At 44.9% G+C, this 23,895-nt stretch overlaps 1 protein-coding gene and 1 long non-coding RNA gene across 14 annotated transcripts in view; one reads left to right on the top strand and one right to left on the bottom strand.

Annotated features, from left to right (window-relative positions):
* Nucleotides 1–4,421: 4,421 nt before the first annotated feature.
* On the bottom strand, nt 4,422–6,488 carry LOC117309011 (uncharacterized). The gene is made up of 2 exons (XR_004523271.2): nt 6,142–6,488; nt 4,422–5,730 (listed from the first exon to the last, which is right to left on the bottom strand). It is a non-coding gene; the product is annotated as an uncharacterized lncRNA (long non-coding RNA).
* A 285-nt stretch (nt 6,489–6,773) lies between these two features.
* The window catches only part of GAN (gigaxonin), a 90,548-nt gene continuing 73,426 nt past the window's right edge, over nt 6,774–23,895 (top strand). For all 13 annotated transcript variants that reach the window (XR_012328151.1, XR_012328153.1, XR_004523268.2 and 10 more), the window contains exon 1: nt 6,774–6,940. Coding sequence is in view for 8 of the 13 variants with exons in the window: in XM_073796438.1 (XP_073652539.1) it covers nt 6,774–6,940 (167 nt within the window). In the remaining 5 variants the exon portion in view is untranslated. The remainder of the gene's footprint in view (nt 6,941–23,895) is intronic.

The raw sequence follows: 23,895 nt of genomic DNA, 5'->3' as shown, positions 1-23,895 counted from the left end.
TGTCTAACAGATTTCTGAAAATATAAGAATGAATTTAAATGTTAAAAAATCAAATACAATACATGGAGCATGAAATAAAAAGCAGTAGAATAGCGATGTTTAAAGAGCTGGAATAGGAAGGGAAAATGGCAGATGGAGTCAGAAAATAGATTAAAGTTCACTACAGTCCAGCATTTACATCAGGGAGAAGTGAGACGTGAAGTTGTCAAGCCAGACCCGAGAGGAGGTAGCTGGTGGAGCCCGGACTGTAGAGGTGAAGAGACTAGATTTTTGACTTGAAAGTCAACCAGAAGCTAATAATTCGTGAGCTGGGAAAAATGCCATTGAAAACCAGGAGGACGACTGTGGTGATGACAGCGATCATAAACATAAGAACACTTAGCACTTGCTGAGCACCTGTTATGTGCCAGACCTTCTTGTCAGTGCTTCACTAGTATCATCTCATTTAATCCTCACAACCGCTCTGGGAAGTTACTACGATTATGCTAGTTTTACAGAGGGAGAAACTGAAGAAGCGGAGTAATTAACCCGGAGCCTGCAAGAATAGGAGAAAGAGACCCCGTGGGGAGGTAGTGAGGAAATCCAATGACTTAAAGGAATTCAAATGACTTCATGTTAAAACAGGTCTAAGGAGCAGGCAAATGACTTACATGATATAAATGCTGCAGAATAAATCAGCAGCGTATTGGCTAGAATTCTAGAGGGAGGACAGAAATTGAGTATCTTTTGCATGCTTTTGGGCATATCAACAACATACTACATTTAAAGAGTACAAAGTGGAAAATGGTGTGGCTCGAAGGAGGAAATAAAGGTTCTCGCACAGGACTTGGTTTGAAAGAAGTAACTGGGGCGACCTCTGCCCATAGCTGTTATATCGTGACCTTCTGAGGCTTGGAAGTTTCACGTCCTTTGAATCACTCTTGATAATTCATCTTTCTCCACATTGGCAAGGTCAGGTTAGGCAGCAAGGGACGAAAAGATCCAGGAAGATTTTCTCCCTTCCTCCCTTCCTCCAGTCTGTTTCTTTCTTTCAGTAAGTCTATATTTATTGTGTATCAGTTATATTCCATGCATTGTTTTAGAGGCTGGCGATACAGTGATAAATAAACTAGGAAGTCCCTTCCAGGCCTCATGAAACTTATAATCAGAGGAGACACACGATACACAAATAAACATATATTATTTTAGGTACTCATTGAATGCAGTGAGGAAAAATGAAGGAGGTTGAGGGAAGCATTCATTATACAGGAAGATAAGTGAAGGCCTCTCTGAGGAGCTGACATTTGAGCTCTGATGTATGCAGAAGGAAAGATCAAAGTCTGAGAATATGAGGAAAGACATTTCCAGGCTTAGAAATCAGCCAGTGCAAAGGCCCTGGGGTGGGCATCTGTGAGGCCTGTCCAAGGAACAGCAAGAAGGCCAGTTTGGTTAGTGCACATCGAGGGAGAGGACAGTGGTAGGAAATGACATCACAGAGGAAGTACGAGGCCCACATCTCTCAGGGCTTTCTAATTTGGACTTTTTTTCCCTAAGTTTGATTGGAAGCTATTGGAGGGTTTTGTTTTGGGAAGCAACTGGATCTGATTAACTTACAGCGAGAAAGAACTAATAAGCAGGCAAGAGGAACAGGGAGCACAGCCTAGGAGGCTATTGTAGGAGTCCAGGGGGAGCTGACTGGTGGCTGGACTCGGGTGGTACTGATGGGGGTCAGGAGATGAGGCTGGACTCAGGACACAGTCTGCAGGAGAAGCTGCAGGGTTTGCTAGTGAATTGGATGAAGGGCATGAGAAAAAAGAGCAAGAATGTCCCGAAATCTCTGTCCTTGGTTAAACGAATGATGCTACCACTTTATTTGGGGAATGATTAGGTTTAAGGGGTAAAATCAGGAGTTTATTTTCAACCAGAGATGTTAGCCTGCTGTTGCATAGACCAGCTTGGAGTTCATGGGGGTACTGTGGAAAACAACAAGCGAAGTAATCCCTTGTGGATAGAAAAATCCCAGTTCTCCCTACTTATTAACATTTATTCATTCAGCAAATATTTATTGAGTACCTACTGTGTGTCAGGCCCTGTGCCAGGTGCTGGGAATACAGCATGGATTTGCCCAGAAACATACACTATCTTCATTACAGCTTAATTAGTTCACTGGTTTCTGAGACACTTCTCTGAATATTGTGTAAATATACAGAATCAACTCTCAAGAGTTATAAATACTGAGATGTTCTCTGACTCAGCAATTTGGAAGAGCTCAGATTCTCGGAAAGAAAGGAGCTATATATAGCTTTGGACAAATGACAGATTTACCTAATAAAATATTTGAAGACTGCCTTAAAATGAATCAGAAGAGACTGCCTCAACCAAATTAATGTTTATGAAGAGTCAACTTGGTGTAATGGAAAAGCTTACAGGGCTGGAAGGCAGAAGCTCTGGGCCTGTCTGTCCTGCCCAACTAGATCACAGGTATGACCTTGACTGAGTCCTTCATCATCTTGCTTCAGTTTTCACTTCAATAAAATGAATCCACTGAAGGCAGTATTTTCCAAAGCGCTTCCAAACTACTAATTTTTTTCTTTGCATTATCTTCTCCTGGACTCTTATTCCTCTTTCTAACATTTATTTAAAAATAAAACCCCAAACTCCAAGGTGATTCTTCTTTCTTCTGAGGGTTCATTTTTTGAAGCAAAGTATTTTCTTTTTGCAAATGAAACGTGTTTTTTTCCTGACTGTAAAATGATACATGTTCAGAAAAGCACAGAGAATAAAAAGTCCCTACAATGATACCATGGAGGTAACTATGTCTGTTTTCACCATCAGTGCCTCTGCAACAGGTATCATATTAGCAGGTGCTTAATAAATACTTATTGAATGAATGACTACTGTTAGTATCTTGTGAAAACATCCTTTTTAGTCTTCAGAGGAAAAAAAGAATCCTTTCTCTGGGGTTGTTTAGCCTCTGAAGAGGCTATAGTTATAGCCACCAGAGACTGAAACTTGCTGGGACTGTATCGAATCTCTGAGATTACACATTTCACAACAGCTGATGTCTGTTATCTATGGAATGTAGGGAAACAATAACACTAAATACACCACTCTGATGGCCATAAACAATATCAAGGGTGTCTCGGTTTGAGCAATGTCAAGAAAGGCTGCGAAACAGTCCATGGTCTAACCAGGAGTGGCTCTGGTAGCAGCTGCCCCACAAGTCCTTCCTCCCACACTTGGGCCCTCTTCCTTCCCTACCGAACCAAGGTGAGGTTTTTTGGGGCACTTGAGTTCAACTCAACAATTTTTATTGAGAATCTAGCATTCTTTCCATTGTTAACTCCCTTCTCAGTAAACCAAGATGGTCTTCTGATTGCCTCTGGAAATGAATGGAAGCCAGATCCTGTCTGCAGACACATGCTGTATCTTTTTTTCTCAGATGGAATTCGTGGCTAATGTTGAAAAACTGGGACACTGGACATGTGGATCTGAGTTTTCAGATCTCTTGAAAAATCGCTGGATTTGGCACCCATGGGCCCTCATCACCTGGAGCAATCAGCTGGAAGTGAGGGCAAGCCTCCCGCCTGACACAGGGGCTGTGTTCTTCAGCTCCCTGTGGTCCCACCTGCCCCTACTGTGCTATATCCTGCCTCCTGGGCTCATTCACCCAACTTGCCACCTCTAACAGATTACGGGACGCATTCAGGGATAACCCACTGAGCACCAGGCACTGTGCAAGTCTCTTGGAATACGTAAACGCAACACAGCTACTACCCTGGAGGAGCTCGCGTATAAACCAGTTAATTACAGTGCAGTGAGCTAAATGCAGCACAGAAGGCATGACCATGGCACAGCATGGGGTCTCTGCCCTGAGAAACTGGTTGGAGGTTCTCTGAAGGTCACTGAGCTGGATTTTGAAGGATGAATATGAATGATTCAGGCAGGTGGTTGGTGGGGAATATTGCAAACAGTGGGGGTGGAATGGAGAGCATTTATAAGATCTTCTGCCGAATTGCTGCCTGTTGCACAGGGGAAACTCTCAAGCCAGGAACTACCTTTCCCCTGATTGATGCTGGTCTGTCTACAACCCTCTGCCCAGATCCTCCCATACCTTCCTTCTGTCAAAACACCAGACAAGGTTACCTCTACCAGGAAGAGCCTGCCTGACTAATCCCCATTCACCTCCAGTTACTTCAACTAAGGCAACACTCCCATTCTGGAAAAACTGGCTACCTGAGGGTGATTCTGTTATTTGAGCTCTTTGTTTTGTTTTGGAACCTCTGACATTTGAAGAATAGACCAGCATTCCAAGTAATTGATCAGTAAGTGTTTATCAAACACCTATGTATTTGATTGGAACTCTTTCTGTCATATATATCATTTTTGGCTCCAACAAAGACCCAGTTGAGAAAGAAGACAAACACAAACTGAAAACAGACTGCAATTCAGAAAACATTTATTAAATGCCTGATATTCACAATTTTTCAAATACCTCCATCCATCCAACATTTACTGAGCACTAATAGGGCCAGGCAATGAGCTTGGCACCTAGAAATGGAGATGCACTGAAATATACAAGCTAGCAGGAGACATGGATAAATAAACCCCTTACAGTAATTTTCCTGCCAGAGCAACGTTCCAAGTACAGCAATAACTTTAAAAAGAAGTGTTGACTGCTCCCATGAATACTGGGCAGGTATCACGGAGAAGATAAGCTCCAGCTGCTTATCTTATTGACTTTGTATCATGAAATTTTACAACATACACAAAAATATAGAGACGAGTACAATGAATCTCCATGTACCCATGACCCGGTTTTAAAAGTAGTAACTCATAGCCACTTTTTTTTCTATTATTATTATTTTTTTACAGCTTTATTGGAGTATAATTGCTTTACAATGGTGTGTTAGTTTCTGCTTTATAACAAAGTGAATCAGTTATACATATACATATGTTCCCATATCTCTTCCCTCTTGCATCTCCCTCCCTCCCACCCTCCCTATCCCACCCCTCTAGGTGGTCACAAAGCACCGAGCTGATCTCCCTGTGCTAATCTCCCTGTGCTATACGGCTGCTTCCCACTAGCTATCTATTTTACGTTTGGTAGTGTATATATGTCCATGCCGCTCTCTCACTTTGTCATAGCCACTTTTGATTCATTTATACCTCCACCCACTTCACTCCATCCCTTTGTTTTGTTTGGAAGCCAATCCTAGACGTTTTAATCATTTCATCCATAATACTGAGCTGGAAATGTCTGGACTTTCCGCTAGTAACATCCTTCTCCCAATCTATTCTTTTGCCAATGACTACTCCACCAGAGTTATATACCCTGATTCCCACCAGTAACCCCAAATCCTTGACTGGTTCAGGGTAAAGATCCAAGACTTTATTGGAGCCTCTGAGTTGACAGAAGGAAAAGCCTGAGCTGATCCAGTGAAAACCCCATCCTGCCTTATCTGGAATACTGAACATATTCTTCTGGTCCTTGGCCTTTGTGAAACTGCTAATTTCTTATAAGCTTGTTGAGCCCCTAATGTGTGGACAAAACGGGTGCTACATTCCACATTCCCATGTGCCCTTAGCAACCTTCCCAGAAACCTCAGACAGTATGGGGCTTGCTCTGCAGGCCAAGCTGCCCCAGATTTGCTTCCTGTCACCACCTTGATCTTCATTGGGTGGGGAGCCTGGTCACATCTGAACATCTGGCCTCTCTACCTTCCACCCCTTCAGCGTTTCTCTCTCTCTCTGAAATGTACCAACATCATGCAATTAGTTACTCAACCCAGAACATTATCCTGGACTCCCTCTCCCTTCTAATTCTGCCTATTTGTTTACATCCATCCACTACTGTCCACCTCCATCATCACCCTTCCATCCAGGCCACCATTCTCTTCCCTCAAGTACGGCAATATTTAAGCACTTTTCTGCCTTTGGCAACCCCCCCCCCCCCACACACACACACCAATTCTCCACGCAGCGGCTAAGTGATCGTGAAACGACCTGCTAAAAACCCTCTCATGGTTCCTAACACCTACGGGATCAAGACCAACTTCCTTATCACTGCTAAGGAGGCCCTGCTTCTGCTCCATCTCCTCCCTGGCCGGCAACCCAAACGCTCTTTTCAAGGCCTGGTTTCTCGGGTCTCTATGCTCTTACCTGGGAAGCGCCTTTTCTCTCGTAAATAGTGAACGCTACAACTACCGCGCCCTCGCTTACAAGCGTTATCTCCCATGAATCCGCAACAACACTAAGATATCATCTTCATTTTGCAGACGGACAAATTACGGATGGGCACCTTACCCATGGTAACACAGCTAGTGAGTGGAAGAGCCGAGACTCGGATTCAGACTCACGGCGCCAGAGACCACGGGCTTAACCACCGAGTGCCAGCCTACCCGCACACCCCTCCATCGCTGCAGCGATCAATCTCCGCGGCGGACCGCGCCCGGCAGCGACCGTTCGGCGACCAGCAGCTCAGTAGGAGGAACGAGGCTTCGGATTGGCAGCCTCCGGCGACGCCGGGGAAGAGGGAGGGCACAAAGGCGCAGGGGCGTCGCGCAGAAATGACGCAACACCGCGGCTCCTTAAAGGCGCCGGACTCTCGAGCGGCGCACGGCGCAGGCGCGTTCCGGAGGCTCCCGATTTTGCTCGCATCGCTGGGAGCCGGCCCGGGCAGACGGGCGCGAGCGGGCTGTGCAGACGGGGCGTGCGTTGGACGCGGGCGGCTCGAGGGGTCCGTTTGGGCGGCGTCCGGATCCCGACCGGCGGGCTGAGGAGCGGGCGCCGCGATGGCCGAGGGCAGCGCAGTGTCAGACCCTCAGCACGCCACGCGCCTACTGCGAGCGCTCAGCTCTTTCCGCGAGGAGTCCCGCTTCTGCGACGCGCACCTGGTCCTCGACGGGGAGGAGATACCGGTACAGAAGAACATCCTGGCGGCTGCCAGCCCGTACATCAGGTGAAGAGGGGGCCGGGCGGGGCCGCGCTGCCCGGAGCCCGGGGGCGGGGCGAGGCGGGCGTGTCCCCGGAGCCCCTGGTCCCCACCCCCCAGCTGCCGGGGTCCCTCTGGTCACCGCTTAGCGCGGTGTCCCTCCCGGCAGACACCCCGGCCGGGCCCCACTCGTTGCCTCCCCGCAGGACAGCTCCTATGGCTTCGGCCGGGCCGGGCCCGTGCCCCCCACAGGACCCCACTCCCCCTGGAGTTGACCCCGGACCTCAGTCACCCCGCCCTCCCTCCTCGAGTTCCCACCGCCCGGCCCTGGCCGGGGCCTCAGAACCCCGGAGGCCCCCAGACGCCGTCCTGGGCCGGACCCGGCCCCGCGACCGCGAGCAGGGCTTGGGCGGCGCCCGGGAAGAGCTGCCTCCTCGCCCCGGCCCAGCCCGCGGATCCCTGGTGAAGTTTGCCGGCCGTTCGCCTCCAAATCGACACATAGTGGGCCGGGCCCAGCGCCGCGAAAGCGGCCAGGGAGCGTCCCTCCCGCGGAGAAGCCAAACAAATACCTCCTCTCCGGGTGTTGGCAGAGGGAAAACCCTGTCGGATCTTTTTCTTAGGATGGACGATCCGACACCCCCTCCCCCCCAGCCCCAAGTTCTTCGCAAAAGTGACTTTCCACCCTTTGTGGGAACTCCTTTTAAAGAGAAGGGTAGTGCGTTATAGACGTTAAAGTAAGCTGTAGCACATTCTAAAAGACTTACTGTAATTCTCAGGATGCTGTTACAGCCCGAGGACCATGAGATTTTAGCGACTTACAGAAAGCATTTAAAACAAAGCTTAACCTGGTTTGCCAGCTCAGCTAACGAGGTGAATTAAAGGTTGATAGGACAGTGCTCATACAAGTGTGTCACATCTTGAGAGGGCTGTTATGTTACAGCAACTTTCTTGCAAACTGGGTTACTCTTTCAATAAAAAAAAAAAATGCTAGAAGCTGGAGAAACTGCCTAGTAAGCTGGTTAAATATAGACTAATAGTAGAGAATGTCACTATAATTGACAGGTCAGAAAAGGCAAAATGATGTGCGCTGCATTCTTAGTGCATTGTCCTAGCAGAACTCGGCACACAAACTGCATTTTAACCTTTGCATTGGCAGACATTTGTGCTAAGTCAGAAGCAGTTCAAGCGCTCTGGTAACTTCTGGCTCCTCCTGGCTCTCTTAAATCCACTTGCACTCTTTCTTTGTGGATTTAAAGGTGCGGTTGGGGTGAGTTGTCATTAGTGTGGATTTAGATTGCCAACATGACAGATATCTCACAGCTGGCAGTTCAGAGCTTTGAGCAGTCAATATAAAATTGGCATCAGCAAGCCAGCGTCTTCCCTGTATCCAAAGTATTCCCTGTTTGGGGAAATGGTTAGGAAAACTACTTTAGATGTATTAGTGTAGTTTTGTAAGTGACATCCAGCTGGCTTAAAAGAAAATTGCAAATCACCAAATACATGCTCTCTATTCCCTTTCCGTGGTTCATTTTTCTCCATAGCACTTGCCACTATAATATACCCTATATTTTATTCATTTACTTTGTGGATCTTCCCCACCCACAGTGTAAGCTCCAAGAGGCCAGGGACTTTCCTTTCGTTCATTACCGTATCCCTGGCACACAGAAAGACCAGTGCCTAGTGGTTAGCAGATGGGCTGAAGCAGGGACTGCCTTCCTTTATGCCACAGAAGACTGGACATGAGAGGACCGGCCCTGGTGCGTTTCCATTTCAGATGCTCAGTTGTCCCTGATTGAGAAGAGCCCTGCACCTGCTTTCTGCTCCCAGCTTTCACTCTTCTGCGAGTTGTCCATAGATGACTTCATCTTGGCTTCAGCTCACTAGTCTGATAAATGAGGGATAAAATGCGTCTTCATCTCATTTAATCTTTGACCCACACTGTGAAGAAGTAGGTAATAGTGCTTTGAGCCGCTCACAGGTCTGCACACAGGTTTCCAAAGGTAGTGGTATCACTGCTATATCTGCTGAATTAGGAAAGGTGGGGCATCCGCTTGTGACGTGGTGGCACGTACGAGAATATTTAGTAATGTGAAATGTTATTTAGACTAGCAGTATTTTTTTATCTATTTTTAGTTTTTTTTTTAAGATTTATTATTTATTTATTTTATTCTTGGCTGCGTGGGTCTTAATTGCGGCACGCGGGATCTTTGTTGGGGTACACGGGATCTTTCATTTCGGCACGTGGGATCTTTCGTTGCGGCGTGGGCTCTTTGTTGCGGTGTGGGCTCTTCGTTGCGGTGCACGGGCTTCTCTCTAGTTGTGGCCTGCGGGTTTTTCTCTTCCTAGTGGCGTGCAGCCTCCAGGGCATGTGGGCTCTCTAGTTGAGACGCGCGAGCTCAGTAGTTGTGGCGTGCGGGCTTGGCTGGCGCGCGGGCTTGGTTGCCCTGCGGCATGTGGGATCTTAGTTCCCCCGACCAGGGCTCGAACCCGTGTCCCCTGCATTGTAAGGCGGATTCTTTACCTCTGGACCACCAGGGAAGTCCCGCTAGCAGTAATTTAGATGTGAAATATTACTAATCGTAGTAGCAGAGCCTAAAGGGACTTCAGACCCCTCTAATCCAATTCTGTTACTTTCCAGATGAAGAAGTGGTGCTCGGTGGGCATTAGTGATCTGTATTACAGTGAGGTTATTAGCACTTAATGGTTGAACTAGGATTAGACCGTAGGTTAATGACACCTAGTCTCCTACTCGTTTACCATACCAAGCTACAGCATTACTCACATGTAACTATTCTTTACAAGTCAGTAAGCGGTAGAGTTTACACAATATGTTATGATTTACGTGCTTATTAAGTACTTTCACATGCTGTCTCACTTTGATTTTCATTTTCAACCATCTTGTCCAGTAGGCAGGGCAGATATTTTTGACATTTTACAGATAAATATGAATTAGTCAATATGTGTTTTTTCAGTGACTAATTGCTGTAACTTTATTTGACTGTTGAAGTGGTATATTTGTTCTTGGGTTTCTTTTAAAATTATCAATCTCAAGGCTACTTCAAAGTAATGTGACTAATTTGTGTTACTGCTTAGAAACAAACTTTAATTTTTGACACCAATGATGTTGGGCTTTTATAACATCTTTGTTTTGTTTGAATGGAACTTAAAGAATTCTGTTGAAACAAAATGAGTCTGTATGTTCTAGAACTTGATGTTTCTCATTTTCCCTTGGGAAGCTGAAGCATTTAGGTCTGTGATATCATTAATATAGGGATTGGGAGTTCAAAAGTTTGGTAGTCTCTGAAGTTTTATAAAAATCTGAGTTTTGTTTAATGTCTTCAGTTAGCCTGGTTTTAGTAACTGTCATAGGGGTCTGAAGTTGTGCAGTTTAGAAACAATGTTATATATTGCTTCTGTATCATCAACCAAGGGAACCAATCCAGCACTGTTGCACTAGGAATTAAAACAACTCATTTGGCATACTTTCTACTAAATATAGAAGTGTTTTAGCCTTACTGGTTTACTCTTTTCCTGTGCTTTATCTTTGGTTTAACATTTGTTTTTCCTCCGGGTCGTCTTAGCAATCATACTGCCTTAGAAACACTTTCAGTATAAAAGGAAAAAGCCAGAAAAAACCCAAGTTCGGCCACAAAACCCCAGTGATAACCTGAAAGAAGATTATGTAGGGTATGTGTCACGCAGCCTAAGATTCAAATGCTGCAGGGAGGACAGGCAGGAGCTTCCATAGTTCATCACTCACCCCAGTAAGTGGGAAGCTACTTTCCCAGCATGCCGTCTGCCCAGCATTTTCTCATGATCCTGAATGACATTTTTCCTTTGGTTTGTTGGGAAAACAAAATCTAAATGTAGCTGACGACCTTTAAGAATGATGACATTGAATTCATAGCTTATAACAACGACCCACAGCAACCCATTCCTTTCTCAGCAACCCTGAGACCTTCTGGGAAAGGTTCCCTGAGGCTTATAGGAAATTTCCTTTTCTCTTGAATATTGCAAAGTTTGCTTTGCTTCATGTCTGAGGCTCTTCTCATTCTGGCACAATTCCCTTGATCTGATGTGGAGTTCAGACTCCTCTCTTTCGTGAGCTGTGGTTCTTCGGGGGTAATGTATGTGAAAGGATTTGGCAATGAATTGCCGTGTGATTCTGCAGTGGCATTATAGTGGCTCTGTACAGGTTCCAGTCCCGTATCCACTTTTGGGAATTTTGTTTTTTCTAGGGAATCTGTTGGAACGTGAGTTCGTTTAGCTTTTAGTCCTGGAGAGTAAAGGAAAGAGAGATTCCCAGGATTTTGGGATCCTTTGATGAGTTAGCCAACAATAAGAATGGCAGTTTTTGCCCTTGTTTTTTGAGAGAAAGCTGGTCTAGTGGGGGTGGAGTGGAGGCATTGGGCCTAGAATCCAGCCTGGATCATCTTGGACAACTTTTCTGGGCCTTAGTCTGCTCATCTGTGAAGTGAGGTTGATTGGGCTCCGTGCTGTTTTCGGTCCTCTTGTCGTGTCTGTGTTGTGGGGAGGGGGTCTGTCTCTGTTCTTACGGCTTTACTGTATCATGTAAAGTTTTGTTGCCCATTGATGTTGAAGCCTTTCCTTTGCCCTGTCACACAGGACGTGGTTGGGTATAAATCCAACCCTGTAGAGTTGTTTTGTAACAAGCATTTATTTTATGCTGTTAATCTGGATGCTTTCCAAGGCCTAGTTATTGATGAGCCTGTTTTGCCATTTAAATCTAAAATTTGACTCATAGATGATGCTGATGAAACTTCTTAAGGAGACGGATGTGATCTCTGTAGGAGTCCAAGTTTCATGGTGATGCAGAAATTATCATCCTTTCTTTAGGTACTTGAAATCTGCCCTGTATTTATGAGCAGTAAAGTCCACTAGTGTTGTCTGCTATGTGCAGAGCAAGCTGTCAGCCCCCAAGCCCCTTTTCTTTCACTTATGCTCTGAGTTCATAGTCACCTGTGTATATAGCAGCTCATGAGTGATTGTCATAAGGGTTTTGTATAGCGATTGTAACCTGTTAAGTTTCTTAGTTCTCAAGGGTTCAGCTAGAAGCTCCCCGGTCTGAGACTGTTGCTGAATCCTGAGCAGTCTTTAAATCAAATCAGCCGTACCTACCGCTTGCTATCCTCTGATGGTGATGGGAAATACATTAGGCCTGAATATCTTTTGATGGATCTAGGCTTGTTTGTTTTTATCCACCTACTATAAGGCATCCCTTACAACTGCTTAAAAAGATGAAATCTGTCCTGAAGGGCTTACAGTCCCATGGTTCAAAATGATCGACTCCATCTTTCTCCTCCTCTGCCTGCCCCCCTCCTCCCCTTCCCTTTCCCCCTTTCCCTCCCCTCCCCCTCCTCCCCTTCCCTTTCCCCTTTCCCTCCCCTCCCCCTCCTCCCCTTCCCTTTCCCCCTTTCCCTCCCCTCCCCCTGCTTCCCTTCCCTTTCCCCCTCCCCCTCCCCCTCCTCCTCTTTAGTACTTGCAGTCATATTTGATTAAACCCTTTTCTTAACGTGAGTTTTTCAAAACCAATATTAAAGTATGTTCTCTTTCAGAAGATCGAAGAAGTATTTTCTCTGGGCTTCTTAAGGAAACTAAGAGCTTGTGAATTGGAGCTCTAAGTTTAACATAGATTACTTATTTCAGGTGAAATATATGTGTTTATTTGTACAAGGCGGTGGTTGCCACTCTTAGTAGCAGTGAATGCTCTAATTCTGGACAGGTTCTCGGAAGGTTTCAAACAATGAAACAAATCAATAAAATTCTTGTTAGACTAGTGAATCTAACATAAAGTGAAGTGTTGAATGTTTAGATTTATTGTAGAACTTTCCTGAGGGTTGTCATTTTGAGTAATAGTAATGTGATAGAAGTAAATCCTAGCTCCACTGAGCACCAGCTGGTCAGTTCTCCCCTTTTACCTGTGCCCTCTGACTTTTACCTCTTCTTGCAGTGTGTATTTTCCTCTGCAAGTCCTCTTCAGTGTTCTTAAAGTAATTTTCATTATATAATTTAGAGAGTCAAGCAAAGTGCTTTTCCACATAGAAAGGTTGGTTCCTTGGATTTAGATTTGGATAATAGAGACTGAGCATCCAGATTACAAAACCGCCTCATCCGTTGTTTACACTGTTAGTCGGTCTGTCTCATGATATCAAAGTGAGGCTTAAAATCTATAATCCATAAAGAAAACATAATTAGGAGAAATAAGGAGTTGTTTGGATTCATCCTTCAGAAGGATACAAATCTATCATTTTGTGCACTAGAGCTATAATGTAAATGCATAATTTTAAAGTGGGAATCCTAGGTTAAGGGTGGAGGTGCGGGGGTGTGGGTGTGACAGTTGGCAGGTTAGGGCTGCAGCCTTGAATTTGAGTGCTTCCCATGGGTCCTCTGCCTCCTAAGACCCCATGAGTCCAAAGAAGGAAGGAGATCAAAGATGGCAGCTGTAGCTCTATGGAGGGTAAAGGTCGTGTGTCCATCTAAACGTCCTCTGTCACTCAGGTGGAGTTCTTGACCCCCATGCTCAGAAGAGCAGAGACTGAAGTCGTTTTCCTAAGTGTTGCCAAAGAATATCTTCACCACACAATGATCTAATGTCTCGTGTTTGCTGCTTCCATTTCTCTGTGGGAGTAAATTATAATTATTTTCTTCTTTTCAGAGAGTTTTAGAAAAATAGAATGCTTAGGGAAAAATGAGATCTTGGTGAAGTATTTTGTTAGATAAAACAGTTAGCCTTCAGGCAGTAAAGCTTTGGGCGGCAGCACATATCAGGTGGAAGGGGGGAAGACTGGTTTTTAAAAACAGACTCTTATAATGGGATATAGACCAATACAGTGTCCTTCATTTTTCTGTTTAGAGTTAATGTGCTAATGGATACAGAACCTTAAATGTACATCTTTGTTCATAGGTATTTTGTGACTCTTTCAACTACTAAGTATTTTGGTATCTTTTTAGGAGCATTTTCAAAGACCATTTGACACTTGTGATTTTTATGTTAACACGATAAGATGAGTAGAAATATTGTAAAACATAGTTTGATAGTCATATTCGCATTCATCATTAACCAGTTGCCTATGCCTCTGAATAATTGTAAATTGTCTAGTACTGTTGAGTTCCAAATATTTTCAGACTTTTGTCACTGAAATTGTTTATATGAGTCCGTCCCTGAATTGGAGGAAACTGCATATTTAGGGTGTGAGGTTGGGATGAGTCTCTTCTGACACTTAGAGCACATTCACTGGGAGTGGCCGGCAGTGTGAGAAAGGTGGAATTGAGAAAAGCCATGGGAATCCTTAGAAAGAAAGGTCATTGATCACTGATTTCTATTCTTTCCTCGCTGGAGCCCACTTCTGCTTCAGGGATAGAATTGGAGGCCAGCAGAACCCAGGGTCTTCTTGAATATTCCATTTGGTTAGTCAAGGGAAGAGTTTCCCACCTCCGTCCAGCTTTTCCTCCTGTGCTAAAGCTGGTATGGGAAGTTCAGACTTACCTCGCAGATTAGAGACTTCTTTCAGGTGTTGTTGGTTGGTTGGTTTGTTTATTTTCCTGCCTGACTTCTTAACACTGCTGCTTGTATGAGCAGAGCTACCAACTTTGTTCCTTGCCCAAAAGGGAGAATCCCTGTTGCTGGCCGAGAGGGAGCAAAATTCTCATTTCTCTCACCTCCTGCAATGGAACAGGAGAAGAATAGGTGCTCTGTTCCCTTTCCTTACTGTCTGTTTTCCTATTGATAGGAAAGGGAACTATGAAAAATGTGCACTATTGTCACGCTGCTGGTACATTCTTTAGAAATGTCACCACCACCTTAACCCACATGCTTGTGGGATTGTGCTCACCAATAATAAAGTACAGTTCAAGAATTAGCATTGTCATAATGTTGAAATGTGTCATGTATTAATTCATGACGGAGTTCCCTGTCAAGGGACCTTACATAACTAGTGTTGACTAATTAGGATTAATCATTCCTTCAACAAATACACAGGAGACACTGGGTATCAGCAACAGCTGGGTGCTGGGGGGAGACGGGCAGGAGTTTGTATTTCATGGTTTGCGGAGTGTTACACCTTCCCAGGCTCCATTGTCTTTCTTGTGTGCTGGCTGCCATTTGAGTGTATATTCAATGATCTCGCACAAACACTGTCAAAACTGAGACTGAGCACGTGGAGATCAAAATCACTCAACTTATTTTTTCCACCTGTGTGGCCAGTAAAGGAAAGAAACATAAAGCTAACAGTTTTTAAATTATCTTTGACGTTCACTTAATTTTTCACTACTGTACTGTGTAGTGTGGTAGTACCAGAATTTTAAGAATGGGAAAAGAGGGCTTCCCTGGTGGCGCAGTGGTTGAGAGTCCGCCTGCTGATGCAGGGGACACGGGTTCGTGTCCTGGTCTTGGAAGAACCCACATGCCACAGAGTGGCTGGGCCCGTGAGCCATGGCCGCTGAGCCTGCACGTCTGGAGCCTGTGTCCCGCAACGGGAGAGGCCACAACAGTGAGAGGCCCGCGAACCACAAAAAAAAAAAAAAAAGAATGGGAAAAGAAGAGATTGACTTTATTTTTGGAGTAGTCACTTCTGAAAGTCTGCTCTAAAAAGTATAATTAAGATGTGGCACATAACATACAACGGAATATTACTCAGCCTTAAAAAGAAACGAAATTGAGTTATTTGCAGTGAGGTGGACCTTGAGTCTGTCATACAGAGTGAAGTAAGTCAGAAAGAGAAAAACAAATACAGTATGCTACCACATATATATGGAATCTAAAAAAAATGGTTCTGATGAACCTAGTGGCAGGACAGGAATAAAGTTGCAGACGTAGAGAATGGACTTGAGGACACGGGGAGGGGGAAGGGTAAGCTGGGACAAAGTGAGAGAGTGTCATGGACATATATACACTACCAAATGTAAAATAGAGAGCTAGTGGGAAGCAGCCGCATAGCACAGGGAGGTCAGCTCGGTGCTTTGTGACCACCTAGATGGGTGGGAGGGAGGCTCAAGAGGGAGGGGATATGGGGATATATGTATATGTATAGCTGATTCACTTTGTTATACAGCAGAAACTAACACAACATTGTAAAGCAATTATACTCCAGTAAAGATGTTAAAATAAAATAAAGAGTATACTTAGGGCTTCCCTGGTGGTACAGTGGTTGAGAGTCTGCCTGCCGACGCAGGGGACACGGGTTCGTGCCCAGGTCTGGGAAGATCCCACATGCCGTGGAGCGGCTGCGCCCGTGAGCCATGGCCGCTGAGCTGGCACGTCCAGAGCCTGTGCTCTGCAACGGGAGAGGCCACAACAGTGAGAGGCCCGCGTACCGCAAAAAAAAAAAAAAAAAAAAGAGTATACTTAAATGACTCATCTGATCATTCGCTACTATGTTAGTAACTGCAATTAATCACATGTACAGAAACAACTTTTTAAAATAGAATTATTTATTTATTTTTGGCTGCTTGGGTCTTCGTTGCTGTGCGTGGGCTTTCTCTAGTTGCGGTGAGCGGAGGCTACTCTTCGTTGCAGTGTGAGGGCTTCTCATTGCGCTGGCTTCTCTTGTGGAGCACAGGCTCTAGGCGCGCAGGCTTCAGTAGTTGTGGCTCACTGGCTTTAGAGTGCAGGCTCAGTAGTTGTGGCTCACGGGCTCTAGAGTGCAGGCTCAGTAGTTGTGGCGCACGGGCTAAGCTGCTCCGCAACATGTGGTATCTTCCCGGACCAGGGCTCGAACACATGTCCCCTGCATTGGCAGGCGGATTCCAGAAACAGCTGTTTTTAAGTAGCGAGCATAGATCCTTGGCCAAGGTTTCCTAAATGCTCGTTCATTCATTAAACTTTTCTTGAGCGTTTACGTGTGGTGCTGCCGTGCTCTGGGCTTTCAAGGCTCCGGCATCTGCGGACTCCAGCTGGGGAGGCAGACAATGAAGAGGCCTCATTACAGAGAGACGTGAGGGATGGACGTGGTTGCCGCCGTGGATGGGTGAGAGGAACACTGCTCTGAGGAAGTGCCGCTTCAGCTGAGATCTGGAGGAGAGCTTCAGTGTGAGCAGAGCTGGGGGCGGAGGGGCAGGGCACCGGGAGCAGAAGTGCTGCGCTCTGGAGACAGAATCAGACTGGCACAGCCAGGGGGGCGGAGAACAGCAGCGTGAGGAGATGATGAGCGGCAGGTAGTGTGGCAGGAAGCCAGACTAGAGGGGTAGCAGGGCCTCGTAGTCCTGAGTTCAGGTTGGCACGTGCACTGCTTGCTCCCCAGCAAGATTAAACTTTCGCGGGAACGTCTCCCAGAGGGGCTGTGTGTGGGGAGCCAGCTGGGGAGGTGGCGGGTGTGGGAAAGGGACCTCAGAATTTTTTCTGACATGGGTTATTCCATGCAAGAGAGTTTAGGTTTTATTATAAGGCTTTAGGTTAGGCATTGATGGGAGTCATTTAGGAGGGCACTGCAATGGTTCTGACAGGAAATGAGGGTGCCCTGGGCTAGGGTGGGTCCGTGGACTTGGAGTGAAGTGGCTGTAGTAGGGAGATTAGCAATAAGACTTGTTGGTGAGAAAAGGGAAAGACCCAGGAGAGCCCAGGGTCACTTCCTCAGTATCCCCAGTGACCAGTGCTTATCATCACTTACTGTGGGTATAAGGACAGCTGTAAAAGACTCTGGAGTACAGGATCTGTCCTCAGAGTTTACAGCTTAGTTGTGGAGGCACAAAGTGCAGAACCAAGGCTCTTTTAATTGCACAGACACTTCTAGCCATAGGAGTTCCGAGGAGGAAGGACCCCTTGCGTGATCCCGTAAGGTTTTGTAAACAGAATTGAACACGGCCTCGGGGAGGAGTTGGAGGTGGGTGGGTGGGCGGGTAGGGGAAGAGGGGGGCAAGGAGAAGGGTTCAGGTGAACAAAGGTTTGAGTGCGGGGGCTTGTATGCACCCAGGGTAGTAAGTATACTTCCCCGGGCTGGACTGGAGCCTTGGCTAAGGATGGGGGCAAGTGCTGGTGGACGGGCAGGTCAGGACGGCATTCCCGAGTGCCAGGCTAGTTCGCTTAGATTTTTCTTTTTTTCTTTTTAACGTCTTTACTAGAGTATAATTGCTTTACAGTGGTGTGCTAGTTTCTGCTTTATAACAAAGTGAATCAGTTATACATATACATATGTTCCCATATCTCTTAGATTTTTATTCAGTCTTTCACCAGTAGTACTAGTGATAGAAACAGAGCTCTGCTTTAAGAAGGTGACTTGGAGGTTGTTTGTTCACAGGACCGAGACGGGGACCAGAGTTGCTTACGGATTCAGGTCAGCACCCCGTGGTGCTGTCCCGCACCGTGTCAGTAGTAATGACCGAGGTCGGGATTAGAGGAAGTAGCAATTGACTGCTAATGGATGTGGGAATTAGGCTGAGGGAGAGGGAAGAGCTAAGAGGTTTTGAGGCCAGCTGCTTAAGAAAAGTGGTGAAGGTAACATCTGTCTTCAATGTGTCCTATTCAAGGTAGCATCGCCCTATAAACCCCTTAATTACGTTCTATGGAGTGTGACACTTACCTGCGAATGTGTGTGTTTCTCACCTCTGCCTCTCTTGACTTCCTGCTTTTTACTGGCAGAGGAATTCCTGTTCATCCTTCAGGACCCGGTATCCCTTCCTTTGTAACATTTTCCCAATTCTGCCAAATAATCCCTCTGTCCTACAGGCTTCTCTGTAGTGTGTGGCGTGTACCTTCAGTGTACCACGTGTCAGTGCCCCGCTGACTTTTATTCAGTGGGGAGAAATAGAACAGACAGATGGACTGGGTGCTTTCAAAGCGTCCTTTATCTCTAGGGTCAGAGGCACTAAATCCATTAGTGGAAAGTCTGTAGGTAAGAGACTTGAGTTGGCTGCAGTCTAAGTACTGATGAAGAAGTAGAAGATCAGAGTTCAGGATGCTGTATACACTGCTTCCAAATAAGATGAAACTTTTGGCTGTGGCGTTTTACTGTATAGCTGAATATGTACTGGGGACTGGGGGAGAGGGGCAGAAGAAACCATCTTAGAGCAGATTTTAACCAGAAGAGAGTCTTTAGTTTTGTCCTGTTTCACATGGCGCAGTCAAGCTCAACAAAGTCCACTTCTGGTGCCAAGAGACCTGGGAGAAGGGTCCAAATTCTTTATTCGAAAGTAGTAGCTCCAGTGAGAGAGCTTTTGTCACAACATGACTAAAGAATTAATAGAGAAGCTTTCATTCCCTTGACAACATTTTGGAAGGCATTTTCAGCTTCAGGTTGTTTAGAGAAGTTTATAACAGTAGATTATAAACTAAAAAGGCGCCAGAAGCAGAAAGATCATTGTGAGATGCTGAAGTGCAACTCATCCTGAGCTGCCTCTCATTTATTAAAGAAAACTGAAAGGGGGTGTGTTTCAGGCTGTAGTTGATTTTTGGTTTTGTTTTCCTAGTCCCACTATCCTTTTTTAAAAAGAAAAAAAGAGCTTCTTAACCATCACTTAACACTTTGGTTTGAACTCCTTTGAAAGGATGAATACAGGGCTTCCCTGGTGGCGCAGTGGTTGAGAGTCCGCCTGCCGATGCAGGGGACACGGGTTCGTGCCCCTGTCCGGGAAGATCCCACATGCCGCGGAGTGGCTGGGCCCGTGAGCCATGGCCGCTGAGCCTGCGCGTCCGGAGCCTGTGCTCCGCAACGGGAGAGGCCACAACAGCGTGAGGCCTGCGTACCGCAAAAAAAAAAAAAAAAGAAAAGAAAAAGAAAGGATGAATACAAAGACAAGAATAAATTCTTACTTCTCCTTTGAATTTATTCAGGAGTTCCACTTTGCCTTTGAAAAGACATAAACCTTCCTTCTGACTCTTTACATTGGGAAGAGGGAACAGAAAGTGAGTAGAAATATGGACCTACTTCTGCAGTATGAAATTTCTGTAGTGTTCAGTGCCATGGGTGTACTGCAGCAAAGAAGACCCAGGTCCACCAGTTTTTAATTAGAGAAGACTTGTAAGAATGCCCCCCAGATCAAAGGGGCTTACTCTTGAGATGGTTATATATTTCCATGGACTCTTTTTTTAATATATATATAAATTTACTTACTTATTTATTTTTGGCTGTGTTGGGTCTTCGTTGCTGCACATGGGCTTTCTCTGGTTGTGGCGAGCAGGGGCTACTCTTCGTTGCGGTGCCTGGGCTTCTCATTGCGGTGCTTCTCGTTGCGGAGCACGGTTTCTAGGTGCGCAGGCTTCCGTAGTTGTAGCACGCGAGCTCAGTAGTTGTGGCTCGTGGGCTCTAGAGTGCAGGCTCAGTAGTTGTGACGCACAGGCTTAGTTGCTCCGCGGCATGTGGGATCTTCCCAGGCCAGGGCTCAAACCCGTGTCCCCTGCATTGGCAGGCAGATTCTTAACCACTGCACCACCAGGGAAGCCCTCCATGGGCTCTTAAGGTTAGAGGAGGAGCCTCTTTTAAACAGCATCTGAAAAATCATACCTGAGGAGAACATCTGGAACTATTTGACACGTTGAGGCATGAATGTCTTTCTTTTATTTCCAAAAAGTCAGGGTGTGACCAGAACAAGGAATCAGGCTTGTTTCATCCTAGAAGAATTTTTGGCTTCGCAAGTTGCTGCCTCATGATCCCGTCTTTGAACTCACCCTAAAATTTTAATATGCATTTTCAAACCTTGTCTTTTAAAAGGTAAATTTTATTGACTGCTTTACTTTGAGATGTACAAGAACTGGATTTAAATTTTAAGAATTTTTTATACAAAAAGTTTTATGGAAAACCCCATGAGGGTTCAATTATTTATGTCACCCTAAGTTCTGGTTCTGACCAGGGTACATAATATATTGTTACAGTTGTATTCTATATGTACATATTATTTCTGGTTCATCTTTTCATTTGAAGTCAAGTTGTGTCCCTCTTATATCTCAGTGTAATGCCCATAATCACTTTTAATAGCTATTTGTTATGACGTCATATTGCTGCACCATATAATTTGCTTCATCATTCCTCTTTGACATTTTAATTTGCAGTTATTTTTTTCTTCTGAATAGCCACTATAAACAAATTGGGGGGAAAAAAAGACTCTTGGTTGTTTTTTCTTTGTATTTTTTGTGGGTAAACCCACTGTGGGGACTATGTCCCAGGCATATCTGTTTCTGAAGATAGAAACAAATTTGTTCTTATTATATGAAACCAGATTACTATCCAGGAAGACTGGATTATCATATCAAGACCCTGGCAGTGTGTATCTGATTATTTTTTTTCCCCTCAGGTTTATTACCATTGCCTGGTCCCTTTTGCAAGTGGTTTCTCAAAGTTGTTACTATTTTGCATATTATTACTCTTTCGTTAGGCTGGATTTCGAAATGTCGTGTGTTTGCCATGGTAAAAATATGTAGAGCAGAGGGTTTGGCAAACTTTTTCTCTAAAGGGTCAGAAATATTTTAGGCTTTCCAGTCCAGATGTGGTCTCTGTCACATACTCTTCTTTGTTCTTATTTTTAACAACAACCTTTTAAAACATAAAAACCATTTTTAGCTCAAGGGCCATACAAAAACAGGCTGTCGGTTGTAGTGTGTCAACCGTGATCTAGAGTATTTAAAATTTGGACATAAAACCTCTAACGCTGGTGATCATCTTTAATGCAGTTTAAATGTCAGGTCATGATTTGCATGCTGGTCTTCCAGAGAGCAGAGGCTGGCCGTCAAGGCTGATTCTCCCTGGCTCCCTCACCTGCTCTCCCCTCCGCCCCCCATATTCATCTCTTTCTTCTTGGGTGGTCTGTTGTGTATCCTCTTCCTTCTCCTTAAAAAAAAATTTTTTTTTTCCTTCCTTTCTGGCTCCTTTTCCCGAGCATGAAAGTATGGTTAAGTCCTTTCCAGCAACCGGCACTTAGGAGATGTGCAAATGTTGAATGAATACGTCTGTTAAAAGCAAACATACTCTGCCTCCTCTTCTAACAAGTGCACGATTTCCTTGACTTTTCTCCAGTGATTCTTGAAGGAAGAGTCTGTGTATCTCGTCCTTGGTCTCACCTCCTGCTTCACTCTGCCCATAGGCTCGTGACTTCTCACTCCATTAAAACTGTTCTTTCGAAAATTGCTAAATATAATGGCCAAATCAAGTGAAAACTTTTTTTTTATTGAAGTAGAGTGGATTTACAATTTTGTGTTAATTTCTGCTATACAGCAAAGTGATTCAGTTATACATATATATATATATATATATACATTCTTTTTTTAAATATTCTTTTCCGTTATGGTTTATCATAGGATATTAAGTATAGTCCCTGTGCTGTACAGTAGGACGTTGTTGTTATTCATTCTATATATAAAAGCTAACATCTGCTAACCCCAAATTCCCAATCCATCTCTCCCCCAGTCCCCTCCCCCTTGGCAACCACAAGTCTGTTCTCTATGTCTGTGAGTCTGTTTCTGTTTCATAGAGAAGTTCATTTGTGTCATATTTTAGATTCCACATATAAGTCATATCATATAGTATTTGTCTTTCTCTTTCTGACTCAAGTTCAAACTTTTAAGTGCTTCTCGCACTTGACCTGTCTGCTGTGTTTATCACTCTAGGGCATTTTCTTGATGCTCAGGCTCTCCAGGCCTCTGTGACACCTTTGTCCCATTTCCCCCACAGTCTCCTTTTCTGGTTCTTTCCTCATCTGTCCCTAAACGTGATGTGGCACAAGGTTCTGTCTTCTCTCTGTACTCTCCCCACAACAATCTCATCAAATCAGCACCAAAGGTGCTGCTGCCCCCTCTCTTCTGAGCCCCAGGCCTGGACATCCGATGGCCAGCTACACGGCCACCCCTCACCCAGTCAGGTCCAGCTCCCTCTGCCCCCAGGCAGGTTGTCCTTCATTACCAGACTCTCCAGGAGAAACGGGGGAGTCCTCAGGGCGCCACCCTCTCCGTTACCCTCCTGGAAGCTGTCTCTTCGTTACCATCGCCGGCACTCGTGCTCTAGCGTCCATAATTCCTGAGTTGTGGCAGGATCTCTGCTGGTTCATCAGTCTCCCAGAGCTGCCACCAGAGTGATGTTTCTAGAATGTAATTAGTTAATGTTCGAAACTTCAGTGTCTTTGGGGATGTGGCTGATTCAGGCGCTGGGGCAGGAAGAATATACTATGTGCCTGGAGCATTTGTGCCAGAAAGTAAGGTAAAGAGGTGCTCAAAAGAAGATAGAGGCTTTTAGAAAGAGCACAGACTTGGCCTGAAAGAAGTCCCAACGGCCAAAGCTGGAATGATTTGAGCAAGAAAATGAATACCAACAACATTGGATTATAATCTGTAGAATAAAGAAATACCTATGTGTCTATGGATGAATAAATGGTTGGATGGATAAATAAATTAATGGTGGAGAAGAAACAGTTCTTTCTTACAGAAGAATTTCAATTAATAAATGTAGAAGAAGGAATAAGAGAATAGGAAATCATCCATTGAACACCACAGTAATAATGGAGACTAAAATTAGTGGACAAGAGTTTGAAGAGAAAAGGAATATTTGCATATTCTCACATTACCTCTTCTGATATATTTATTAATTACAAAGGGAAAAATAGTATCTTAGAGTGGAGAAACCTAACAGCACCTAACCAAGTGGCCAAGGTTAAGGTCAGCACATTGACACATGGTTAATAACATGCCCAAGGTTAATAGCATATTGACATCATGTTTTCCCCAATGTGATGGGCACAGCATCACTTTGGTAGTATCCCTGCCAGAAATGCTCAGCCTCAGTCTAATCATAAGAAATTAAACCCAAGTTCAGGGACATTGTACAGAATAATTGACCAGTGCTCACCAAAGTGTCAGGTCTTTAAAGATGAAGAAAGACTGAGGAACTGTCACAGGTTAGGGACATAACAACTAAATGCAGTTTGGAACCCTGGATTGGGTCCCAGAATGGAGAAAGGACATTAGGGGGAAAACTGGTTAAATTTGAATAAAGTCTATAGTTTATTGAATAGTACTGACCAGTCTTTATTTCTTAGTTTTGATCATT

This window comes from Tursiops truncatus, chromosome 19 (genome assembly GCF_011762595.2).
Source record: "Tursiops truncatus isolate mTurTru1 chromosome 19, mTurTru1.mat.Y, whole genome shotgun sequence".
NCBI classification, from domain to species: Eukaryota; Metazoa; Chordata; class Mammalia; order Artiodactyla; family Delphinidae; genus Tursiops; species Tursiops truncatus.
The sequence above is the reverse complement of the archived record's forward strand: the minus strand, read 5'-3'. Positions and strand labels throughout refer to the sequence as shown.